The sequence below is a fragment of the Uloborus diversus genome, chromosome 3 (genome assembly GCF_026930045.1).
Source record: "Uloborus diversus isolate 005 chromosome 3, Udiv.v.3.1, whole genome shotgun sequence".
In the NCBI taxonomy this organism is placed as follows: Eukaryota; Metazoa; Arthropoda; class Arachnida; order Araneae; family Uloboridae; genus Uloborus; species Uloborus diversus.
Window position 1 is genome coordinate 69601305 of NC_072733.1, and position 27734 is coordinate 69629038.

General features: G+C 33.1%; 1 protein-coding gene across 1 annotated transcript in view; it reads left to right on the top strand.

The window, feature by feature from the left end:
• Positions 1-27734, top strand: part of LOC129218259 (protein FAM199X-B-like) — a 74185-nt gene that overhangs the window by 29464 nt on the left and 16987 nt on the right. The window contains exon 5 of the mRNA XM_054852487.1: positions 16382-16533. Within this exon, the coding sequence (XP_054708462.1) occupies positions 16382-16533 (152 nt within the window). The remainder of the gene's footprint in view (positions 1-16381; positions 16534-27734) is intronic.

Sequence of the window (27734 nt, forward strand, 5' to 3'; positions counted from 1 at the left end):
AATTGGTTCGTTCAATCCTCAAACTGTGTGAGTGTATGCTATTTATCTATTTATTTTTTTAAAGTAGCTAAGTAGCAACAACATTTCAAAAGTAGTTTGTAGTCACTACATTTCAAAAGTAGTTTGTAGTCACTACATTTAAAAAGTAGTTTTAATAAAGCAGTTGTAGTTTCCTGCAACAAAAAATGTAGTTTTTCCAATGACTGATTAATACCTATCGACAAAGTTGTAGTACAAATCGAATCAAAGCACTGAATATTGGCTTTAATATGAAATAATGGTTTTAATTTAAAAAAATAAATAAAATTGATTCTCATATCAGATGTAAACAGATTGCATTTTTCAAAACAAAGGCAAAGTATAAAATCGGTAAATAAAACATTTTAAGTAATATAATTTTAGAATTAAGTAGTCATAATTCTTCATTGCATTTGTTAATCTTTATTTTTCTGCATGCTTCATTTAAAATAAGTTTTTAAATTTTTTTATTTATTTACTACCAGTATCTGCATGGCGATTCCTGTGCTAAGAATTTAAAGGAAGTCCCTTGAATAAAAAAAATCCATGCCCCCCCCCCCCTCCCTCCTGATGTGAAATTATCGTTTTTCTTGAACTAAAATGTGTACAGACCTTTTCAAAAAAACCTATTAGTTTCTTTGGAATTTCAAAATATTCGCCAAAACATTAAGTTAGGTTTACATTTGCTTTAAAACTCTATAGCGAGTGAAGCAATTTTTTCTGTAATTTAAAATGTTTCGCGAATTCACAAAAAGGACATCAAATAGTATCTTTTATTGTTTATCGTCAAATTCGCACAGCAACCACGCTACCGTAACTTGGTTGTTACTGTGCGGAGCGAACTCTGGTTAATTAGCTATCCCTTACTTCTAATGGGGGGAAGGGGAATGCCAGGGGACGTTCAAAAATAGAAGAAAAAGCTTTATATTTAATTCTGTTAAAAACAAATTAAAAGTTTCTTTCAAGTACAAAACAATTCACCAAGACATAGAATTACATTTACAGTTGCTTTAAAACAATAATCCTATACTGGATTGTTCAGCATCTAACGCACCAGCGAGCAAAGCGAACTTCCATCGATTAGCGAAGAAAAAAATCATTTGATGAAAACGATCCCCCTCCCCCTCTGATGTAAAGTAATCGCTCTTTAACTAAAATGTGTAAATACCCTTTAAAAAACTAAAAGCAATTCTTGGCAAGTCAAAATGCTTCGCCAAATGCACAAAACAGACAATACATTATATTAGCAATACGTTACACTTCAAATTGTAAAATAATCCTGTAACACTATTGTTTATCATCAAACTTGCCAAGTGAATGAGCTACATTAACCCACCCAATTGGCGATAAGCAATCCAATCTTTCTAACAAAAACGCTTAAATAAAAATTCCCCAGCGGAAAAACAACGCAATAAAAAAGCATGGTACATCTAGGACAAAAAGGAAATCCCGTATGCCACATAAACTATAGAAAAGCCATCGTTTGAGAAAAGGAGGAAGAAAAACTCCAGAATGGAAAAAAAAAAATATTCCCTCCCCTCTTCTGATGTCAAATAATCAGTAATCATCGGGGGTTTGGCCAGAAGATATTTGGCTCAGTTAACAGACCCTCACAAAAATTCGATCAACCAAAACGGACCTTTCACAAAATCCCAATCAAACAAAATGGACCTTTCACAAAATCACGATCAACCAAAATGGGCCCTTCACAAAATTCTGATAAACAAGAATGGATCTTTCACTAATTGTTTATTGAAAGAGCAAATCTGAAAGCAAAATAAAGCATATTTCTGTGTATAAAACCGATAATTTTTGGAACCTTTTTAAAATTAAAATTAGAGGGATCAGCTTAGAAAAAAGAATTGGCACTCTTGTGATGCTCCTGCAAGCAATAAATAATTGCTACAGCCAAATAAATATAATGCTTGTTGTTTGTATCTTGGAAAGAAATTAACAGCTGTAAATAAGTTTGGTTTTAAATAATTTTGTTTGTTTTATCGCAGCTAAATAGCAGCGTAGTTATTGTAAACTTTTTTGAAAAGATGTTGGTAAGCACTTTTGGTGGTGTTGTAAACTTTTCTGAAAAGGCGTTGGTAAGCACTCCCCCCGCCTCCGCTCATGATTTGATAAACAATAATAATAAAATATATATCAGAGAAATAAACTTAGAACTGTAAAGAGATAGTAAGGGTGGGGGAAAAAATATGATAGGGTTACCAATCTCAAAATTATCGCTGCCACTAAGTGTCTGGCGTTTAACCTTTATAATGACTTGATTAGAAAATATTGTCATCATTTTACCCGCTTGTCAATATTTGCTTTAACTGTTATTTTGGGAGAAAATTATATGGGTTTGATTTTTCGATGCTAACAATGATGATTAACTTTCAATAAACTCTTTTACTCACCTTTTTTTTTTCTTTAAATGTCTACATTTTGAAAAATGCAATCTTTTAACATCCGATATAAGAATCATATTTTGTTCTTTTTTCAAGCTAACTTTGCTTTATTAGGATGCAAATAAATGAAAAGTCTCTCTTTTTGTTAGAACGCTCATTTCAAGTTTTTAAAGCTAAATTCCATTTTCTTGTGAGAGTCAAAAACTAAAATGCTGAATCCATGGTTTAATTTGTTCTTTGGGTTTTTTTTTGCTTCAAATGTCCACAAATATTAATGATATGTTCATCATAGGACTCTAAATTGCAATTTTAAAATAATTTTATCAAAAATATTTCTTTTACAAGCCATTTTTATACATTTGATGCCTTCACTTTGAAGATTGCAATCTCTGCATCCACTATGGGAATTGGATTTTTTGAGTTTTTGATGTTTAGGACGATTTGTTAAGAGGTGAACAAATAAAATCTCTTTTTATTTTTGTTAAAATCATGGAATTTATAAGTTTTAAACAAAATTCTGTGCCTTTTAAGAGTGTCTTGGGTCAAAAAGATAAATGCTAACTCCCCCCCCCCCCCTTCTCTGAATTTTTTTTTCTTTGGTACAATTACTTTAAATACCGTACAGAAATATTTCTAATATAATTTAACATAATGTAGAAGGGTAGATAAATATTGATACTTGAGAGAGTAACGCCCCCCCCCCCCCGCCAAATACTAGAAAAACACCCCAGAATGATATTCTCAACATAGAAGATGGAACTCAACTTAAAGTTTAAATGATGCAGTTCATGCCATCTCTAAATTCTAAAAAAATTTTTTAGCAATTTTTCTTTCTTCTTTTGCAAAATTATTTGATTTTTCAAATTAATTCATCTTTTACATAATCATTTAATTTTCCACAGAAAACTGAACCTGTGAAAAATCCTGGACATACCCCTGATCATATTCTTTAACTAAAATGCGGGAACACCCTTCAAAAACCTAAATACAATTCTTTGTAATCTTAAATATTTTGCCAAATAAACAAATAATCCGCTGCTCTTCCATTGTTTATTGCCAAATCCACCAAGCGACTTTCAAATTAAAAAGAAAATCAACATATGCACAATGAATTTAACCTAAAGTCATGGGTGCAAGACCTTCCGTCTCAGGACGGATTTCCGTCTTGGACAAAATTTCCGAGACGGAGGTCGGGACGGAAGAAAATTCGATGACTTTCTTTCAGTTTTTACTTAAAAAAGAAAAATTGAGTGTTAGAAAAATGTGCTGTAATATTACTGGACCGTTCCATAACCACGAATTGACATCGACATTCTCTTGATTTTCCGCCATGGGCTTGTTTTGTTTGCAACGTGCTTTTGGAGGAGTGTCTTTTAGACTCGTGCCGTTTGACTTTTTTTTAGGTACAGCTCTGTTATTTCCAACTCACTGCATTGCAGACTGCGGAGTTAGTCCCTTTCTCCCTGAATTTTCGAAATGATGGTCTCTAATTGAAAATTTAGCCTTTTTTCTTGCTATTTTCGATCATCCTTTTTTTTTTTCATTTTTTGGGTTTTTTTTTTACAAACTTTACAAGCATAAATGAAAATTATGTGCGCTCTTAAAATGTCTTAGAGTTGAGTCTGAATCACCGATTGAGAGAGATTGCTGCCGGTTTAAAACACCGATGGGCAACCGTTTCTGCATTTTTGACAAAGACTGGAAGAATCATTAAATTCCAATCTCATTCAATCTAACACTCGCTAGAATGGAAGTATGGGGGAGGGGAGATTAAAGAAACCAGAAAAATAAAAGCAGCACGAGTTTGCGTAAAAATGCTGCTCTTGCAAAGAGGGTAAGTCCGCAAATTAACCCACGATACTGATGTCTTAAAAAGTTTATATCTTGAACAGTCTAAGGGGGGGGGGGCTACTAAAGGGCTCCAGTATAAAATATCGAAAACTGAATTGAAAACCATTTTTGAAGCTAGGAGTGGCCCGGGATTTATCCTCTGCAAACTTTTAAAAATTTAAAAGTCAAAAATGTTTAGGATGTCTTTAATGATGTAAAAGTGGGGAGAGGGAGGTTTTAAAAAAAAATCGAAAACTGGAATCTTAAAAACACTAATTTAGACAATCTTTGGTGAATTGATGAGAGATGGTTTTGGTGTTCTAACATGAAAATGTTTTGTAGCTGATGTATTAAAAACTATTTGAGGCTATACTTAAGCGAAAGGGAATTTGGGACCCTCTCCCGAAAAGTGTTTGTAATTGAAGTCTTAAAATTTTTAGGCTGTCTTTGGCAACGTCAAGAGGGGCGAGAGGGTGCTCTTTAGGCGAAATTCCGAAACTTGAGTCTTAAAAGCTCAACTTTAGACGGTTTTGGGGTTCGGGGTTCCCCTTCCCCGAAAAATATTCAAAGCTGAAGTAGTCAGAACTTAGCTTTGGGTAAAGTTTGGAGGACTTAAGGCTCTTCTAAACCTCTCCGTAAAATCAGATTCGACGAAAACACGAAATCTGTGGCAACACAGGGGGTGTATCTGGGAGGGTCTAACTCGATTTTTTTGCACTGCTAATTGGTCAGATTTCATGATGGACAACGTCAATCATTGAGTTGTTGAAAGGACAGTCGTAAATCTAAGCTGTCCCCATCGGTACTCCTTTACGGTCGACGAGGGCAGAGAGCGAGCTAAGAAGGATTCTGTTCCAAAACATGTCCCCCACCCCTCCGGCCTGTTTCCCACCACGACAACAGATCGGGTAGAAGGGTGTAGTATGAGGGTGAAGAAAAAAGAATCCAATTCTCCTATTCTATTCTACCACCCTTCTCACTTTTACTTGAAAACTTTGGAACCGCGGGACAATTCTACACATTTACTCTTCGAATCGAATTCTGTGTTTGTTTTGCAATTCATGGGCGGCATAATCTTCGTTTTTTTTTTATTTGTTTTATATTTATTCGTTCAGTTCATTCATTTATGTATTTTTCAATATATAATTGAGGGGGAGAGGGCGAGCGGAACACTGATGATCTTTATAACTTTATCGATAAAAGATTGCTTTGCTTTTTAAAGAAATTTCTGAAACTATTCTTGAAAAGAAAAGCAAATTAATCATAGAAAAATGTCGAAGAATTTCTGCGGATGTCGGTGTGAGCATAAAATAAAAACATTTGGTAGTTGTGTAGTTAGGTTTGCTGATAGCTAGTTTGATGAATGTTACAATTAATAAAAAGGCATAAATAGTAAATCTTTCGAAAACAATCACGCCCTGTACAAGGATTTTCTGTGCAGTTTTTAATTAGAAAATTATGCTTTTGTTTTGTCTATGAATTTTCTGCGCATCAAAAGAGGAAATAAAGAAACTGACGAATCTGCATGTTGGCACGATAGAAAACAGGAAAAGAAAAAAAATGCTGTTGTCTTGTTAGTGATCAGAAGGATACCATATTACCAGTGGCGCACATGAATTTTTTAAAGGGAGGGTCCAAGGTCGAAAGTCTCATTCCATTATTACGCCGTCAAACATATTGACTTGATTTTATCGATTCCCGAGAACAAAAAACAGTAAAAAATAAGCTAATGAATAAATAATTAGCATTAAGTAAAGAAATAACCAGAAATTAAATAATTTACGCTTTTATTTTTCTCATAATAAAAAAATGAATTCAAGTTCAAAGGATCTCATTTCAATTTGTAATCACAAAACTAAAAACATACTTATTACTGTGTATTCATTTATAATCCCCATTCTTCTTCTCATAGGCTAAGTGCACAATATTTTAAAAAATCTCTTAACACGCAGGTTTTATTTTTTCACTTATTAAAACAGAAGTTATTGTAACCTTTGTTTGAAATTATTTCACGCACAAAATATAGAATCGTAATCGATCGGGGAAAAAAGCAAGACCTATGGGAGGGGTCCTGACCCCCTGGACCCTAGTGTGCGCCACTGATAAATACCCACTAAGGTTTTCATTATTTATACACGTGTACTAAATAATTAGAATGAAATGACACCTCTCAGTAATGCTAAAAGCAAATTATTGCAGAGCTTAGTATTTTTGACAGTTGCCTGCAGAATCAACGCTTGATTTAAATCTGAGAAAAGCCATGTTACTGCGTACAAAAGCCCTTTATCACGCTCTGAATGCAAATTGGGAATTTTACTGTTGTTTTTCTTGGATAAAAGCCTACTTCAATTCAAACTTTCGTCGATGTGCCTATTCATCAACATTTTAAGATAATTTCAATTCATTGAGCGTATTGTTAAAAGAATAAAAATTATATGTTCACGAATTTTACCAATGCATATAATAAAACGTAAGTAATTGAACTCTAATGGTTTAAATATACTTCGAAAGAATGAATGAAGTGTAAGAAAGCGTACAGTGGTTCAAAATAGTCAGCAAGTGGTATTTAGGAATTTCCGTATCATAAAAATTTGATTTCTTGATCTTGAGGCAAAGAATGTTTTTTTCTTTCAGTTTGACACTCTCTGTTATTTAAACATTTTGTTCACATAGTAGGAAATAAATAAAATTCCTTATGAAAATAGAGTGGCGTTAAACAATATGAGTAGCACAGTATACAAATGAAAAACGTTATCTATCATGAAAGCGTCTCGAAAAATATTTACGTGTACCAACAACTACGCTGTTATAAAAAGATTGCCATCAATCATGAAACGAGAAAAAAAAATCCTAAAAAAAGGAAGGAACATGGTTTTGTTAATATTTTCGTTTAGAGTTGAAAACTGTCATATGACAAAAAGAAAAAAAAATGCATCGATTCAATGAATCAAATGTATGATCATGTTCAATATCAAGAATTATAGGAAAAAATAGATTGCAAAAGACACAAAATTAAATAAGCATTATTCGAAAGGAGAGACAGTGAGGCACTCAATTTATGTGCCGAATTAATTATCACTATGAGGAACTTTCTTGTTCCCAGTCTCATTCGCTGTACGCAAAAGAGAAGACTTGTTTATCCAAAGTGGGGAAACAAAGTGCAAAAGGTGAGAAAAAATTATACATGAAATCAAATGAATTGATATCGTTCCATCTTCAGTATTGGAGGCAAACAAAATAATATGAAAATTCAAAAAAAAAAAAAAAATGAGCAAGGAAAAATAGTACTGTGGCCCTAAATTACTGTGACAGTATCACCATACTAAACTTTCTTGTTCGCAGCCTCATTTCTTTTCATGCAGTCACGATGATTGACAAATTCGGATTGCAAAAATAAACTTTATGTAACATGAAAAGATTTCGGAAAATGCATTGTATATTGTGAATAGAGTTCTTTGATTGTGAGCATGCGCAAATGATCAAGACGAAAGTTCAACTAATGATACTTCTTGAAATATGGAGAATGTTTTTGATATGAAGTGCTGCTGGCGTCATTGCTTTCTGGATTCTTTGAAAAAAATACTTTCAATTAATGTTTTAAAGAGCCATTTGGGCGGAAAAAAGCATCACTTTATACATGAAATTGAATGAAGCAAATATGATCTTGTTCCATCTTGAGTATTGGAGGCAAACAAAATAATATGAAAATTCAAAAAAAAAAAAGAGCGAGGAAAGAGTACTGTAGCCCTAAATTACTGTGATAGTATCACCACACTGAACTTTCTTGTTCGTAGTTTCATTTCTTTTTCATGCAGTCACGATGATTGACAAATTCGCCCTGCAAAATTCGTATTGCTTTCTTGATTCTTAGAAAAAATATACTTTCAACTGGGGTTTTAAAGAGCCATTTTGGCGGAAAAAAAAAGCACCAATTTATTCATAAAATTGAAGGAACCGAATATGATCCTGTTCCATGTTGAGTGTTGGAGGCAAACAAAATAATATGAAAATTAAAATAAAAAAAATGATCGGAGAAAAAAGGTTGTGAGGTACAAGGGCGGATTCAGGGGAGGGTCAAAGGGTCAGCCGACCCCCTGTGAGAAGAATGTCATTATGATTATTATTAAACTTCAATTCTTTACATCCGAAAAAATAGTACATGGAATCAATGTCAACATTTTTTTTTTTTTTGCTCGGTTCTGTAAGGTAGTTCTTTTTAGCACGTCATAATTCAAAGAATTGACTGGATTTGTTTACTGAGCATTGCTATTTTGATTTCTTTGTTCATTTTCAAAAGCGCAAATTTCTCTAATGAGCTTAACTTTTTCCCCAGTTCTCCTCCCCCTCAAACCACATGTTGTGCGTGTTATGGGTGCTTTTTATTACTATTTATAGATGTTATCTCATATAACCAAAGCTTAGGGTGACATGACCAGCATATCTGCCGAAAGAAATGTGACATTTGATGAAAGTTTGAGGGAATATGATCCATGGCTCAGGCTGTGGCATTGAAAATTTAGGGGGAGGGGAGGTAATTTGAATGGGTTTTGACTTGGGGGGGGGAGGGGAGTGCTTCGTAGCATATGAGGCGGTACGCTCTCCTGCATGGAATGATGGGCAACCCTGATTAACTGCTCCTTTTTTACGTAGGAATAATAACGATATCCATTGAAACTTGACCCCCCTTACAAAAATTTCTGGATCCGCCCCTCTTGATGTACTAAATCATACTTGCTGATGACAGTATCACCGTCCTGAGCTTTCATGTTCGCAGTCTCATTTCTTTTTCATGCAGTCACGATGATTGACAAATTCGCATTGCAAAAATAAACTTTATGTAACCTGAAAAGAGTTTGGAAAATGCATTGTAAATTGTGAATAGAGTTCTTTGATTGTGAGTATGCGCAAATGATCAAGACGAAAGTTCAACTGATGATACTTCTTGTACTAGCGAGAATTATTTTGATATGAAGTGCTGCAGGCGTCATTGCTTTGTTGATTCTTTGAAAAAATACTTCCACTTGAGGTTTTAAATAGCTATCTGGCCGAAAAGCATCATTTTATACATGAAATTGATTGAATCAAATATGATCCTGTTCCACCTTGAGTATTGGAGGAAAACAAAATAATATGAAAATTTCAAAAACATTGATCGTAGAAAAAAGGTTGTGAGGTACTAAATTACTTGCTGATGGCTGTATCACCACACTCAACTTTCCTTGTTCGCAGTCTCATTTCTTTTTCACGCAGTTGCGAAGATAGACAAATTCGCTTTGCAAAAATCGACTTTATGTAACATCAAAAGAGTTCGGAAAATGCATTGTAAATTGTGAATAGAGTTCTTTGATTGTGAGCCTGCGCAAATGATCAAGACGAAAATAAAAGTAATGATAATTATTGAAATATGTACAATCTTTAAAGGAGAAGCATTTTGATACGAGGTGCTGACTTTGCTGATTCTTCGAAAAAATACTTTCACCTGTGGCTCTAAAGTCACAGGGGAGGAAAAAATGCATGAAATTGTGTATGTATATATATATATATATATATATATATATATATATATATATATATATATATATATATATATATATATTGGATTAATCAAATGTGATCCCTTTCCATTTTGAGTATAGGAGGAACACAAAATAATATGAAAATTTAAAAAAACAATTATCTGGAAAAAAGATAGATACTGGCTGATGAGAGTATTACCATAGTGAACTTTCTTGTTCGCAGTCTCCTTCTTTCCTTTTTTTTCACACAATTATAATGACTGATAAATTGATATTGTAAATAAAAAAAATAATAAAAAGAAAAGCCTTTATCTAAAATGAAACATTAAAGAGTTTGAAAAAACCATTGTGAATTAAGAGAGTAGATCCATGGTCGCGCTGTCCTTATGTGCGAGGTCGTGAGGCGCACTACGGCGCCAGAGTCAAAACAGCGCCTTTCACTACCAATCAAAAATGTTCCAAATGGGGGGAATCTCTCCAACCAAAGAAGGAAAAAAAAAGAACTTTTCATTATATCCAGTATCCAACAGGGCCCGCTCAGCCCAAAGTGATGCCCAGGCCCTGGCAAAATTTGGTGCCCCCTCTCACAGGAATATCTGCAATTTTTTTGTGTGGAAGTTTTCAAAAACAGGAAGAAATAAAGAAATTTACCCCCATTTTGGTGCTCCTAAAATTGTGGTGCCCAGGTCCATGGACCTACCAGACCGTTAGTTCATCAGGCCCTGATTATATATCCTATGGTGGCGGAGAAATTACACTGCTCACTGAAACAAGCAATCCTCTCGCTGCCTATCTAAAATGAAAAATTATTGCCATGTTGTGTGTCTAAACATGCTTTTCAAGAGTGCAATCTTTTACACTGAAATCACGTGATGCTAGTTAATGCATACATCAGCATTTTTCTTCTTCGTGTGGAGGCATGAATCTGTTTAGGGTTAATAGTACACGAAGCTGAACATATGAGGCGCGAGAAATTTTCTATTCTTCATTTTGGATCTTGAGGAGAATATGTTGTACTATAATTTGTGCAATATGGCTCTTTGTGATTTTAAATTATTGCTCGCGGAAATTCGACTATTTCATTTTATCATACATAAAAATTATGGTAAGTGTATTTGCATATATTTTACTTGTGCGTAATATTTGTATATTGTAGACTACAATTTTGGCTAACTTTTTAGTTCCAAAAAGTAACGACTTGACCATAATTACTCGATTCCTCTCCCCCTCCTTTTTTTAACTATTTGTGTGTCAGAAAAAAGAGCTTTGGACAATGTATTCGTTTTAGATATCATATTCAATGCCTTCCGTATTTTAGAATTGTTAATATTTAAAATATTTTCTTTTTCCTAAACACATTAGCATATCAGAGGAGCTACTGAACTCGAAATAAGTTCGAGATATGAAGTGAAACTGTAATCACACACGTGCACTGTAATCCAAAATTAAATACACGTTTTTTTCAAAATCAATTAAATGACAAACGTATTTTTTTCTACGTCATATTGGTCTACAAAACGTCAATCCAGCTGTTAACTATATCAGGGTGGCGACAGATCAGGGAAATCAGGGAGATCAGGGAAAAGTCAGGGAACTTTATTAATCAGGGAAAAGTCAGGGAAATATCAGGGAATTTTGAAAAAATAACAAAAAATCAGGGAAAATTTATTTTATGAAGGAAAAAAAAATTTTTTTTTTTTTGCTTTACAAAATTAAGTATTTTAATTCCCTACGCATTTTCCGCCAATTATCTGCTCAAAAAAAGTAAAATTAATGAGGTGTGATTATACACTGCCGCATATTTGTGCATTTTTTTCCCTCAACGTCAAAGTATTGAATCTTACTTATTCCCCACAGGATGAACTTCCTAAGATTGTTTCTGTGTCTGTTAGGTTGTTTATTTTACCTAGCTTAAAATTTCCTTTTACGCTTTCAATGCTACGTAAAATAAACAACCATACAGGCAAAGAGGAAGCCTTCATTAATGCCTTAGCTCCTTTGCCTTTATTCCATTGTCTCGAAGTAATTAGCATACTGTAATCAGAATTTCAAGAAGAAATCTTTGGTTTTTGAATTAATACTATAAAAGCTTAAAAATTATTACTTCTTCCTGTTTTTAATTTGATTGATAAAATTGAACTTTCAATAAAAAAAACTTTGTTTTTTGCCGTTATATTATTTGTTATCACCGCAGATTATAAAGGTTTTCTTTTCTTCGGACATAAGTGATTCTTTTATTTTATAACCAAGTTGTATTCTTCTTTTATATATTTTGAAATTAACTAATTGCTTTTTTATTTCTTTTTTCCCCTTTGCATTTTAAAGTTGTTTGTTACAAAAGCGATGTAAGATTTTTTTTCATTACATACTGAAATCATTTGAAATAGAGTTAACTAAGTAACTTAAGTAAATATCTTTATTTTTTTATTGTTAAAATGCTGTATTCATTCATTAAAATCTATGTTCTTGATTAGTGAAAAGCTCCATATGAATGGATGTCAAATGGTTTCATCTGTTTTGCATAAATATGTCAATTAGTTATATAAGAATAACTACATTACTTCTATTATTTCACTATTGCTTGTTATTCTTGCAACAATTATTATACTGTTTGAAAATTTAGTTCAAAATAATTTCAATTACTTTTTAGTTCTATCATAAATACACATGTTTTTAAGAGTGATTTTAATAGTTTCTTAAAATTCTTATGCTAAGTGGTTTCTGGAAGTAAAGTTTTTTTTTTTTTAATTCTCTATAATCTTTCCATTGTAGAAAAATTTAATATTCTATTTTGTAGCGTTTTTTCCCCCCAAAAAAATGACTTGATATGTTTTTTTTAACCATTTTATTAAAAAAGTAGCATTTTTTAAAAATATACCTTTAGTTCAACAACTTTACACAACTTAAAACGTTTAAAATACTGCATTTTATACAAACATACAATGGATTTCAAGTAGAGCAAAGAAAGAAAACCATTATCATTGGTAACGTAAATCAGGGAAATTTGGTGAACTTAATCAGGGAAATCAGGGAAAAGTCAGGGAACTTTTTTTCACAGTTCCTGTCGCCACCCCGTATATTTTCGCCGAACGCCACTGCATAAAGGCGCTCAAAAGACATTTGCACAACGGCGTTGATCAGGCTTGGCGCGGACCTGTGTAGAGCTCTTTGATCTTGGTTATGCGCAAATGATTAAGACAAAAGTTCAAGCAATGACAATTCTTGAAATATGTATATGAATCTTCAAACGAGAAGACTCACATTTTTTCCCATTATAAGATGCAGTAATTTACACAGATTCTTTAAACAAAATAACTTCTACACTCAAACGGTGTACTTATATTAAAACAGCATTGAAAAATATATCACTTAAATAATTTCAAAAACTTATCGAGGAACTCGAAAAAAGAAAAAAAAATGCGTTTTCTTTTTAGAACGGATGTCACCGTCGAGTCACATAGATACAAGACCAACACAAAAAACGACAAAGAATGAATGGTCATTAGTAGGGATCCAGTTTATTGCCTGGCGAGGCCTGTGGCGAGGCAGAGGGGAAAAGCGGAGAAGCAGCCAAAGACCCTGGGGGAGAAGAGAAAGTGGTCCCTCAAAGTGGGGTGTGGGGGGGGAAATGGGTGTGGTCTGGTGAAAGGCGTGTTTTTCGCAGTTTTTCTCAATTTTTCGAAAATAAGGCTTTACTCCGTGGAGAATATCAATAGAACAAATTGTCTCAGAAACAAACTCAAAATATGTTTTTAAAGAGAAATGGTCAATCTCTTGCACTCCTTTTTCCGTTTTTCCATATCATTTTTCAAACGTGTGAAAATAGTCGTTTAAAGTTTTAAAATGTTATTAAAAAAATTTCAAAATAACTACAGAAAAAATAAAAAAGAGCATCTCTAGTTCTAAGTCATAGCCATCGTTTAAAACAAACCGCATGAAAATATTCCAGTAATTTCTCGTGTTATGCTTTGTATAGGTAGCAGATTTTCCCGTAGAGAAAGCATTAGCGTCGAAAACCAAGATGGACGGTATAGAAGAGCCTTAAGAACAGGGAATTCGAAGGCTTTCTCTCAATAAATTTTAGAACTTAATTTCTTAAAACTTCGCTGACGAAGAGAACCGCAAATTTAAGTCAGATTTAGTGAACTTGGGGGAATGAGGACTGGGGGGGGGGAGGGTTCTCTCCCTCGAAAATTTCGTTATGCTGAAGTATTGAAATTGCTATTTTGGCTATTTTGAGTGAGTTAAGAGTTAAGAAACTCGGGGGGGGGGGGGGGGGGGGGGGGGGGTCTTTCTCGAAACATTTTCGAAATTGAAGTCTTAAAACTTTGGGTTGTCTTTGGCGATGTGGGGAGGGGAGTTGCTCTTTTAATAGAAAAATAGATCTTAAACACAAACTTACACTACCTTTAGTAAACACAATGAGAGATGGGGGGGGGGGATTTCGCCGCTCAGCCCAAAATATTTCCGTTTCTGAAATTTTAAAAGCTCTGTTTTGGGCTATCTTTGGATGACTTAAGGGGGAAAGGTGTAGGAAGCTTCTTTCAAAAAGTTTCCGAAATTAAAGTACTAAAACTTTTAGGCGGTCATAAATCATGTTTATAGGTAAGAAAGGTACTATTCCTAGAAAAAAATTTAGAAACTGAAGCCTCGAAAATTCAACTTGAGGGCATTTGTGGTGAACTCAGAGGAAGGGGGGTTCGTTAGTTCTCTTCCAAAAACTTTTTGATGCTGAAATATTTAAAAGGCCATTTTAGGCTACATTTGAGTACCTAAAGAAGGATGTGATTCGGAGGCCCTGCCTGGGGTAAGGATTCAGTTCCCCTGTTTCTTTTTTTAATTAATAAGCATTGGAAAGTGTACCTCGTTTAAAAAATATATCTATTTCACTGAAGCGGTTTTTTTGTTGCTAATTTCTCCACCTTTTTCTCCTTCCACCTTTTCCACCTAAGAATTCTTTTTCAAATGAAAACTGTGTGGGGGAATGGTGCCAATTCATTACCATTAGTCGCCCATACCCTTCCCCCACCTTTCCTTCTTTTCTGGTTTATTGGTGCTACCTTGGGTAGACTTTCCGATCAAAACTGATTCATGTTGTAAAAGTGAAAATCTTATGTCCCAAGCGATTTTATTGCTGCAATAAAAATGATTACGATCGGCAAAAAAACTAATCGCGAGGAGCTGCGAACGGTGTTACCCCTAGCATTATCCAACATCATCTAAAATTGCGTTTTTGTAACTTCAATTTCGAAATATTGCCGAAGGAATGTTCATGAACTCCATCCCTTCGATAATGCATCCAAAAGCCAAAAAACGTTATGAAAGATTTAGTACAATTTCGTTTTTAAAGCTTCAATTTTGGGAGAGCCCATAGCACCCCCCCCCCCCTCTTTCTCTAATATTTTTGAAGGTCGCCCAATATTGTGATTTTGGGACTATCAACTTGAAATAATTGATGTAAAAGTCCCTGAACTTTACCAAAATGGCCTACCATTGCGTTTTTTGGACTTCAATTTTAAAAAAAAGTCTGGGGAAGAGCCCCCAGACCCCCGTTATTGGCGGTTTTTAGGAGTTTGGAATTACGATATCAAAACGCTGAGCTGAAATATTACAATTTAAAGGCTTAAAATTCAAATCAAACACATTTTCAAAAACTGACATTGTTAAAATCTACAACATTTATGCACATAAATGTTTCCTTAAGCACGCATGCGGAGGGGGGGGGGGGCTGAAAATATTTTCCGTCTTGAACACAGCACCAAACTTGCACCCATGCCTAAAGTAATAACAGTAAAACATCTGTAAACAAAAATGACAACAGGGCACTAACCAAATTAAGAGATCGTTGTACTATTCAAACAAAATCATAAGCCGAAGATGACATCACTGCAGAAATGCAAATCAAGCTTAGTCTAGAAAATTGGCTCAATTAGTATCGCAATTAGGAATTGCTTATATTTCCTGTTCTAATTAATGGAGAGAAATGGAACAAACATCTTGTTTGGAAATGAAAGCCCTTTCCAACAACGTATAATGTTAGGAGGTGGAGGGATTTTTTACCTAATAATTTGGCAAAAAAAAAACATATTTTAGCTTAATTAGTTTATTATAATAAAACTAATTTGAAAATTAAAATTTGGGCTTCGAGGTGCAGACCGACTCTGCCCTGAAACTCAGCAGATTTTGTGCCGAGTTTCAGGGCCGTAGGTGCTATGGGGTCTTCTGGCCATCAGGTACAAAGAAACACCGTCTGCTTTATATGTATAGATTTTAAGTATAAAGTGCTGTATTCTCTTTTACTTTATTTAAGTACTAAATATTGGACACAAATCCTTTCTATTGGAAAAAAAAAAAATTTTGACCATACGTTTCTTTACAACTTTCACCCCCAGTATTATTTTTTTCATGTTTCCTTGGTGTTTTATTATCTGGATTTATTCAATTTTGTGTAATTCCTAATAAGTTTTAGCTGTTCTATTGTATTTTCAGGGGGCGGTATGTTTATCTTTAAATAAATAAACAAGTATATTCTTCAGTATTTCTGAAAATGTTTTCTTTATTTCTGCTATAAAAAATTTTGTTTTTCATTGTTGCTAATTTTTCAAAAATATTTTCTAGGTCTAAAATGTCATCAAGAGAGCAATTACAAATGCTTCATAACCTTTCTGAAATTGTTACTCGTCATATGGGTATTAGGGAACAGATAGAAGTAATAAAAATTATTGATCCTTCAGCTGTTATATCACCTGATGACACTGAATTTGCATTAGGTAATATGCTTTACTTCATAACCGCAATTATTTTTTAAATTTTCTGTTATCTGCAAAATATTTATTGAAGTTCTGTGTTTCAAACAAAAAAGATAATAGCTGATAAAATATAAAAAAGAGTTTTTGGTTTTTGAATGCATGAAATGCATTAAACAGGACAGGAGATTCTCATTTTTGCTCAATTCTCCTATTTTTTACCATTTTCACCTGTTTTTTTTTTCCCCTCATTCCATCAAAAATTTCCACTTTCTACTTAATAGATGGCACCCATTTCTAGTCCTCCACCAATGTCAGGGGAAAGTAGAACTCCATATAGTGCATAAAATATGGAATGAAACCAATTTTCTCCTTAGGGATAGGAATTCTACAACAACTAATTTAGAGAGCGCCAAAATAAGTTTTCTGCACCAACTTACAAAAAGCTACATTTAAGGGGGATTCTGTGAATTTTTCCCCCTTAAGCATAGTATATATTTATGCCAAAAAAGGATAGCTGCTAAGTAGTTCATTTTCTTCATACTTAATTATTTCTATGCTGCGAAAATTCGATTTTTTTTTTTTTTTTTTGAAAAAACCAACTACTACTTCCTTTTTTTTTTCTTTAAAAAAAAATCAGTGCACTTAAGGAATTGCTTGTTTATAAGTTTTGCTTAAAAGAATTTTCTAATTAATACAGGGTTCGTACGCTCCAGGAAAACCTGGAATTGTCAGGGAAAATGACATAGTTAAAAATGTCAGGGATAAATCAGGGAATTTTCTAATTTTGCCCCAACAATTTGTTTTTCCAATTTTTCACAGGTAATTTTGTAACATGAAGTATAATCTTCGTTTTTATCGATGTTTCCTGAAAAAAAAATTGTAAAATTTTTGAGGCAAAATGAAGCTGATAATAAAAAAGTGGTGACCCAAGAAAACTTCGGCATTCACCATTTTTGGCCCTCAATATTTCCCAAGAAAAAAATCCTCGGGTGAACAGGAATTATGCAAACTCAACAGGGAAGAAGACAATTTACTGCTTTGGAAGCACAAACCTGTGGATGGGAGGGTTGATTGGGAAAAATAGATTTTTTTATCGGAAAGTCTTTTTTAGCTATGCTTGAAATGTAGTCGCCGATTTTGGTCATTCAACAATATAGAAGTAGACACGATGCTTAAATGCCTAAGTTTTCAAAAACAAAGCAGAATTGGATGTTTTTGTTAACTGCAAACTAATGAAAATGACACAAAATGTGCTGCAAATTGTTTTTTTTTTTTAAATTATTTAAAATAATTTTTTTGAAATGAAAAATTTTTTTCTTAAAACTTAATCTTATCCTCATTGCATTGGACGCAAATTTGCTAAGAACTTTTCAACTTAATTGTAGTTTCATGAAAATTTACTATTTTTAAATTGTTTTCATGCTTCAAATTCAAAAACATTTTTCTTAATTTTTGGCATAGCCACTATATTTGGTCATTCCCAAGATGGAAGCACACAAGACATTTTAAGTGCCTAAGTTTCAAAACACAGCTTTGGATGTTTATTGCAATGCAAACTATTGAAAACAATGCAAAATGTTCCTTTTTTTTCTGGATAATTCGTAGTTATTTTCTGAAAAAATGCAAAATTTATCTTCAGAACACTTTTTTTATTCTAATTGATTTAGACGCTTATGTACTAAACACTGACTTTTTTGTCCTAATTGTAGTTTTTTAAGGATTATTAATTATTTATAACTACATTTATGCTACATCATTCAAAAATCTACTTATTATCTTAAATTCTTCACTTAGTTGCCATATTTGGTCATTTGCAAATGCAAGTAGACGTAAATTTACAAAAGCAGAATTGGATGTTTATCTCAATGTAATTAAATTAATCTATTGAAAGTAACATAAAATGTGCAAAAAAACTTTGAATTTTTAAAAATTTAATATTTTAATTTTGATGTAAGCATACTTTAATAATATATGAAAGGAAAAAAACTGATGATTATTGGCATGGATCTATGATGGGCGGATGTTGATTTTTGTTATTATGCATTATATGCTATGCCGATCAATGCAACAAGTTAATCATATTTATACTTAAAAATAAATTTGTATTTTGCTCAATATGTTTTGTGTTATATACTAATAACGAAATAAAAAGAAGTATTAAAAACCAAAAGCGTATCCTAAAAGATTGCTACACGATTAGAGCAAAATGCTAACATTATGCGTGACACATGGCATCGAAGAAGAAACACTAAATTAAGTTGGAAGTACTTTGTTTTCAAAAAGTAGTAAACTAATAAAAACAATTTTGAACAAAACGTTTGAAAAAAATTGAAAGAGAGAGAAAAAAAAAAGGACAATGATTCCAAGATTTTTTTTAAAAAAAAAATCTAAGAGTAAAAGTTTTAGTTCTTCTGCATTGCTACTTTAAACCTTACTGGTCCTAATAAAACGCTTTTTTTATAGAATGATCCCCTTCCATGTTTGGAATTTCAATTCTTTTGCATCTTGTAAATATTTTGAAAGTTTTTTACAATCGGAAGCTAGTTTGACATATGGTACCTCAGATTAGTTTATTTTTTGTTTAATTTCAATATTTAACCAAGGAATTATTTTGGAAAGCATGGCAACAATGAACTTGCTCGGATTCTGCGGAAAATTGCTCTTGTGTTTGAAATTTCAATCTTTTTGCATCTTGCAAATATTTAAATATTTTGGCTAATTGAATGTTATTTTCGCATATGCTACTTCTGATTAGCATATTTTATGTTTAATTTTAGTAAAAAATAAATATATTTATTTTAATGGAAAACATGCCACGTTGAACTTACTCAGACTTCGCGGGAAATTGTTTCTCATGTTTGAAATTTCAATCTTTTTGCACCTTGCAAATATTCAAGTATTTTGGCTACTCAGATGTTATTTTCATATATTCTACCTTAGATTAGCATATTTTATGTTTAATTTTAGTAAAAAATAAATAAATTTATTTTATGGGAAAGATGCCAACATTGAACTTAAATTCACAAAAATTTGCTTCGCTTCTTTGAGGTTTCAACCCTTTTGCATTACTTTAATATTTTTGGCAATTAGAAACTATTTTGACACATGCTGCATCAGATTAGCTTGTTTTATATTATTTTTTAATGACTAAAAAGTAATTACTTTTGTTTTGTTTAATTACATATACTTATTTAATTTTGTAGTTTTTATTTTAATTATCATTAGCTAATTTTTGGTTATTACAGCTTTTTTGAAAAAAATTTGAATTTAAACAATTGAATGCCTAACATTTTTACTTAAAATTTATATTTTAAATATAAAGTTGTTTTACCTAATTTTATAAAATTGAATTCATAAGTACATCATTTTCTTCATGTCTGCTAAAATAATTAAGGTATGTAATAAGGGCAGGGTTCGTACGCTCCGGGAAAACCGGGAATTGTCAGGGAAAATGACACTCAAAAATATCAGGGAAAAGTCAGGAAGTTTTAAAATTTTGTCCTCCAAAATTTTTTTTTCCCATTTTTTTCCCAAGGAATTAAGTACCATGAGATCTAGTCTTCGTTTTTATTGTGATTTCACGAAAAAAATTGTAAATCTAAACCGACGCTGGCACTTAAAAACTGCAATCAAAAAATGAACGTTTTTTTTTCACATTGATAAATGCGCCAAAAGATCGAAGATTTTCTTACATTGAGTTAGTGAGGGGAACTCATTTCTTTCTACTGCCTAAAGTTTTAGATGGGTTGCCACAACATTCTGTTCGTTTCAGGTTTCGTACGCTCCGGGAAAACCTGGAATTATCAGGGAAAATGACATAGTCTCATAATTTGGAAATCACATTATATTAAATTAATTATTAATTTATCATTATATTGTTTTTCAAATGTGTCCCCAAAATTTTTCTTTTCCCAATTTTTTCCCAGGAAATTTTGTTTTATGAGATCTAATCTTCATTTTTATCGATGTATTTAAAAAAAAAGTGTAACAATTTTAAAGCAATGAAAAAAGTCAGGGGTCTGGCCAGAGCAAATTTGGGTCCGTTAACGGACCCTTCACAAAAATCCGATCAACCAAAACGGACCTTTCACAAAAATCCGATCAACCAAAACGGACCTTTCACAAAAATCCGATCAACCAAAACGGACCCTTCACAAAATTCTAGTAAACAAAAACGGATCTTTCACAAATTGTTTATTGAAAGAGCAAATCTCAAATTAAAATAATACAGCATATTTAGAGTTAAATTAGAGATGTGATTGCTTCAGATAGGGTTACAAAATTTAAACTTATCGCCACTTAGTGTCTGGTGGTGCGATGTTAAACTTATTTTGGGAGAAAGTTATATAGGTTTGGTTTTTCGATACTAAAAAGGATAATTAACTTAAAATAAACTTTTATTTACCGTTATTTTTTTCTATAGATGTTTACATTTTGAAAAATGCAATCTTTTTACATCCGATATGAGAATCATATTTTATTCTTTTTTTCAAGCCAACTTCGCTTTATTAGGATGCAAATAAATGAAGTCTCTTTATTTTTGTAACAAAGCTTATTTCAAGTTTTTAAAGAGAAATTCCATTTTCTTTTATAAGTCGATAATTAAAATGCTGAATCGATGGTTTATTTTTTATTTTATTTATTTATTTTTGCTTCAACTGTGTCTACATATTAATGATATGTTTATCATAGGACTCTAAAATGCAATTCAAAAGTAATTTTATCAAAAATATTTATTTTACAAGCCGTTTTTATACTTTTGATTCCTTCATTTTGAGGATTGCAATCTCTTTGCATCCGCTGTGGAAATCTGATTTTTCGAATTTTCGATGTTTAGTACACTTAGTTAAGAGGTAAACAAATAAAGTATTTTTTTATTTTTGTGAAAATCACGGAGTTTATAAGGTTTGAAAGAAACTCTGTGCTCTTAAACAGTGTCTTGGGTTAAAAAATTAAATGCTGAACCCCTGCCTAATTTTTTTTCTTACAGTTATTTTAAATACTATCCAAAAAAAAAAAAAATCTAGTATATTTTAACATGATGTAGAATGGTAGATAAATATTGATACTTGAGGGGTGCCCATCTCCCAGGGAGCGATGCCTCCCCACTCTCTTCAAATACTAGAAAAACACTCAAGAATGATATTCTCGACAGAAAAGAGAGAAAACACTCAACTTTAAGTGTCAATGATGCAGTTTCCACCATCTCAAAAGTCTAAACTTTGGTTTTTACATGAAAAAAAAAAAAATATTTGATTTTTCACAAAAATAATTGATTTTTCATAAAATTATTTTTATTTTTCACAAAAAAACGGACCCTGTGAAAAACCCTGGACAGACCCCTGAAAGTGGCAACCCAAAAAATCTTCAGCAGCCGCCATTTTTGACTCTCAGTAGTTCCCAAGGAAAAAAAATCAGGTGAACAGGAATTATGCACAAACTCAACAGGAGAGAAGACAATTTACTGCTTCGGAAGCACAACCTGTAGATGGGAGGGTCCATCGGAGAAAATAGTTTTTTTTTTTTTGATTGGAAAATAATTTCAGCTACGTGTGAAACGTAGTTGCCATCTTTGGTCATTCACAAGATGGAAGTAGATACGATCCTAAAATGCCTAAGTTTCTAAAAACGAAGCAGAATTGGATGTTTTCTTTAATTGAAAACTCATGAAAATAACGAAAAAGGGTCTGCAAATTGTTTTTCTATTATTATTATTTAAAATTTTCTTGAGAAATGAAAAATTTTGTTCTTAAAACTTAATCTTATCCTCACTGCCTCGGACGCTAATGTGATAAAAACTTTTCAATGAATTGTAGTTTCATGAAGATTTATAATTTTTTTAATTGTCTTCATGCAACAAATTAAAAAAGTTATTTCTTATTTTTGGGCATAGCCGCCATATTTGGTTATTCCCTAGATGGACGTACACAAGATTTTTTAAGTGCCGACATTGGATGTTAATTGCAATGCAAACTATTGAAAACAACACAAATTGTGGCTTTTTTCCGGATAATTTGTAATTATTTTCTGGAAAAATGCAAAATTTAATCTTCATAACATTTTTTTGTTTTCTTTGATTTAGACTCTTATGTGCTAAATACTGACTATTTTGCTTTTGTAGTTTTTTAAGGATTATTAATTATTTATTTCTACTTTTATACTACAAATCCAAAAAACCACTTATTATTTTAAAATTTCCACTTTGCCGCCATATTTGATCATTTGCACAATGGAAGTAGACTTAAACTTCCAGAAACAGAATTAATTGGATGTTTATATCAATGTGAACTATTGAAAATAACATTAAACGTGCAAAAAGTTATTAATTTTTGAAAATTAACTATTACTTTCTGGAAAAGAAAATTTTAAATTTTAATGTAAGCGTCCTTTAATATGTGGGAAAAAAAAAAAGATTATTGGCATTGGCCTACGATCGGCGGATGTTGATTTTTGTTACTATGCATTACATGGTATGCCGATCGATGCAACAAGTTATAGTCCGTGAAGTTGGTGACAAAAATACCCAAAACATTTCACTTCCGGATACCAGTCTGAAATTTCGCACAATGCTTATGTACATATCTAAGAACAAAAATCCGCCGGGAGGCATTTGATCAGAGGTCATGAACCCCCTGTGATGACGTCATCAAAATGGCTGCCTTTTAAAGAAAAGTACGTTCGTTTAACTGCTTAGAACTCTATTATGGATCTTAATATTGGGATATTAAACTATATCATTTAAAAGCGCTTTAAAAGAGCTGTTTAATAGTGATTGAATTTTTTTCCTTTCACAAATAGTTTAAGAGTTATTACAATTAACGTCATCAAAATGGCTGCCTGGAAAGGTAAGTACGTACGTTTAACTGCTTAGAACTATACAGACCTTTATATTGTAGTATTAATGTGTATCATCTGAAAGAGCTTTAAAAGAGCTATTTAACAGAGACTGATTTTTTCTCCAAAGACAAGTAGTTTTAGAGTTATTAAAATTTCCGTCATCAAAATGGCTGTCGTGAAAATGTGAAAAGCTTCGTTTAACTGCTCAAAACGCCATTAAAAATCATTCTTCCGTAAAAAATAGGTGCACTAAATAAAAACTAAAATAAACTAGGAAAATATGCATTTGTACCCCCCCCCCCCCACCCCTAGTAAATAGTTTTAAAAATTTCACTGCAATAACGTAACTACATGGAGCAGGAGGGGGGGGGGATTTCTCATTGAACTGTTCCAACTGTTCCGCCGCATCTAACCCACAGTGAAACTTTTAATTAAAAATTCCTTACCGGATTAAATACACATATGTATTGTGCCATAATAATTCACTTCTCTTGCAAGTGCGAACAACTGCTGTCTAGCGGCAAGAATCAGAATGACTACTCGATTTTTTTCCCGCCAACAAGCTGTAACTTAGGATTGCAGTCCGCCTAGCTCGTTTCTTTCCAGTTCTGCTGTTCTCAGCAATAATTAATTCCATAGTGTTAGATATAATTTTCAATAACTGAATATTTGACTGGTTAATGCTGTAGCAAATAATATCAAATAAAGATATAATTCTATTACGGTTTGAAATCGATAACTTCGATTGTTCGTTCCATCTAGCATTAAAATTATCATATAGCTTGTATTCATTCCTTTACGTCATTTTCAATAAGTAAAACGTATTAAAAACTCCCAATGTTTTTTAGAATAATTTTTTTTCTTTCATTTGTTCCATGTGACCTCAAAATACTAACATAACTTGCAATCATTTCTTTAATCTGCTTTTGAAAAAGTAAAATATGTAATGAATTAAGTGTTTGTAATCTAGGTCCCATCTACGCGCCCTGCTAAAATCTATTCAGTGGGTTATGCCGAATGAGTATGGCGAAAATAAAAAGTTGGTCATGTTAGATGGTCTCCACATAGAAATCGCTTTTTCATCTGCAATAGGTACATGGCTTGAAGGAAGTGGATGAACTGAACTCCTAGTAGAAACTCATGTAACAACATCGGGAAGAGCAGAAGGAATACTGAAAGTTTCGCATGTGAAGAGAAGTCGATACGCTCACGATTTTGCGGTGCACTCTCCAAGTTCTGTTAGACAAAGCGTATCAAAATCGAAAAGATATAAACGAAACATTTACAGACTGGGTTAAGTGAAGATCAAAAGAATCGCCTCAATTTAAGTACTGGAAGATCACCATGAAGCTAGAATGTATACTTTTAAATCTGGTGCGCACTATTCGTCAAGGAAATTTCTCAGGTTTTACTGTCACTCTTGAGAACATATGTCCATAGGTGTTTGCTCTTGATCAAACAAATTATGCCCGATATCCATCAATATTTCTGTTCAATTGCAAGCAGTTACCAGAGATGCATCCAGCTATTTTCCAGGAGTTTCATTGGGGAAATATATCTGGCTCCAAAACTGAGATGAAATTTTCCAGGATGGCACACGACCATTTGCATGAGCAAAACAACAAATTAATTTAAAAATCATCAACTAATCTATCCCGTTTAAGTCATATGAGGGCTTCATTAATACAATGGATCGTTGCTGGACCGGAAGTTGTGCGCATGATTGGGGAGTTTGAAGAAAATCAGAGCCTGAAGTCTGACGTCACTACTGAAAAGCTAGATACTAGATACATGAAGATACTAGAATCTTTTGTATTCGATATGAAATTCATGTTTCCAGCATAGTTGAAACAATTGAAGAACACGGGAATCCTTTTGAAGATGACGATTTAACAGCAGTAAACAGCAACAAAATTATTCTCTCGGAAGAAAGTGCCATTTCTGTGATGTCGGCGCCAGCCAATTCAATACATTTGTAGAAGATCACCGAGTGTTAAGAAAATTATCCATACATGATGTTATTAAAAGAAACAATCTCCGCTTGATGAGCAGAAAATATTTCTGTTCAGATCAAAGACAAGCAAAACATTGTTGATTTAAGGAGGACAGCACTCTTTTTGCTGAGCTACATGTTGCCGGCCAAGCAACTCAAATGCATGTAAAAGAATTTTTTCCCATGAAAACAGCTCGTGTCCACCTTCTATATCCAACCTTGGCAACTTTAGGAAACCAAAGAAAAAGGTTAACGTAGTTTCTTGTATCGTCCAATCTACTGGGCTGGTTTTGACGGCTATTCTGGAACCAAATTGTTCATTGATGGGGCTGCACTGATTCACATGCTTTTTCCTCACACACATGCGGCGCTGTGAACGCTTTTACCCCTAACATTATCTAACATCGTCTAAAATTGTGTTTTTGGAACTTCAATTTTGAAATATGTTAGAAGACTGGAGGAGGGTTCCTGAACTCCATCCCTTCCATAGTGCATTCAAAAAGTGTATAAACGTTATGAAAGATGGAGTAAAATTTCATTTTTAAAACTTCGGTTTCTGGAAGGGCCCAGAGCACCCCCTCCCCTTTCTCTAATATTTTTGAAGGCTGCCCAATATTGTTATTTTGGAACTAACAGTTTGAAATAATTGATGTAAGAGTCCCTGAACCCCTCCTTTCCCAAAACTTAACAAAAATGGCCTACCATAGCGTTTTTTGGACTTCAAGTTCAAAAAATTTCTGGGCAGAGTCCCCCAGACCCCCCCCCCTCCACTTATTGCCAGATTTTAGATTTTTTGGCTTTATGATGTCAAAACGCTTAAATATTACACTTTAAAGGTTTAAAATTTAAATCAAACACAGATTCCAAAACTGGCATTGTTAAAATCTACAACATTAATACACATAAATTTTTCCTTAAGCCTGCATGCGGGCGGGGGGGGGGGGGAGCTGAAAATGTTTTCCGTCTTGAACACATCACCAAACTGCACCCATGGATGGGAAGTAGGTTGTATACACCTACAAAGACACTGTAATTGCTTCAGTCTAGAACAATTTTGAAACCATGTCTCCTGTATCCCACGAAAAAGCCGATGCGATGCTATTCCTTTATATGCAGCATGCAATAGAATACTCGAGTCATTCTAAGATTACCCTGAAAACTCTTGACAGGGATGATGTAGTTATTGCTATATTCCGAGTTCCGAAACTGCAAGAGCTATAGATAGAGTATGGAAGTGGAGAATATCTGCGGTATCTTTCCATCCACGTTTTGCACTGTAAAGTTCCACAAGGTGTACCAGATCTTCTGTCTTTTTTCCATGCCTTTACATGAGTTGATCCGGTGTCTAGTTTTGCCAGCATTGGTAAAACTAGGTACTGAATGGAAAATGTGGATGGCGTTTAGAGATGTTGAGAAAGTTTTTTTTTGTACTATACTAAAGTACCCGAAACCATCATTGAAGAGAATAAGCATTTCCTATTTATTCAGCGCTTTGTCGTCCTAACTTATCATTCATCAAGCTCAGTGGAAACCGTAAATGCGGCTAGGAGAATTTTCTTCACCCAGCAAAACAGACCAGTTGAATGTATTCCACCATCTAGCAACGTTCTTCTGCATCACCTAAAGAGAGCAATGTTGCAGTGTTCAATATGCACAAAATGTCTTCAGCAAAATTTTCTGCTCTTGGATCCATGTCAGTGGGGGTGGAAAAAAATTGGTGAAGAGTTTGAACCTCTTTGGTATGCATGCCCCGAAATAACAATTGAGAAATTACAGGAACTTATATCACGCTGTCAATGCGTCAGATCAGGTCTGAATTGTACATTTCTTTGTAGTTGTGAGGGTCAGTGCAATACGTAAAACTTTCCTTAAAAAAAACTTATTACAGTTTTCGTTATAACAGGTACTTTTTCTTTGTATTAAAAGGTGTAATTTTCATCTATTTCTCTTAAATGTTTAAAATGTAAGCATGTTTAACAAAATTGTTTTATTATACGCTAGCATTAATAGTTGAGTCCTCGATCCATTTGGGGCAGTGACTGATTATTTCTGCATTTTAACCTCCCTTTCATTCAGTTTACAGGTTAAAATACTGACAAAATGTGTTTAAAGCATGAAGTACAAATTTAAATTTAATGAAACTGGAAAGGTTCTTTTATAATGCAGGTATAACAGTAAAAAATTTTACTCCAATATCGGTGAATACAAAAAAAATCATTGTTTTTCCTATCAATTTTCATGTTGATAATGTAATAATTATTAAACTAATTGTTTTCTTTACTAATAATAAAGCTCAAAGTTTGTCTGGATGTCTGTCCGGATGTCTCTCTGTGACGCGCATAGCGCCTAAACCGTTTGGCCTATTTTCACAAAATTTGGCACAGAATTAGTT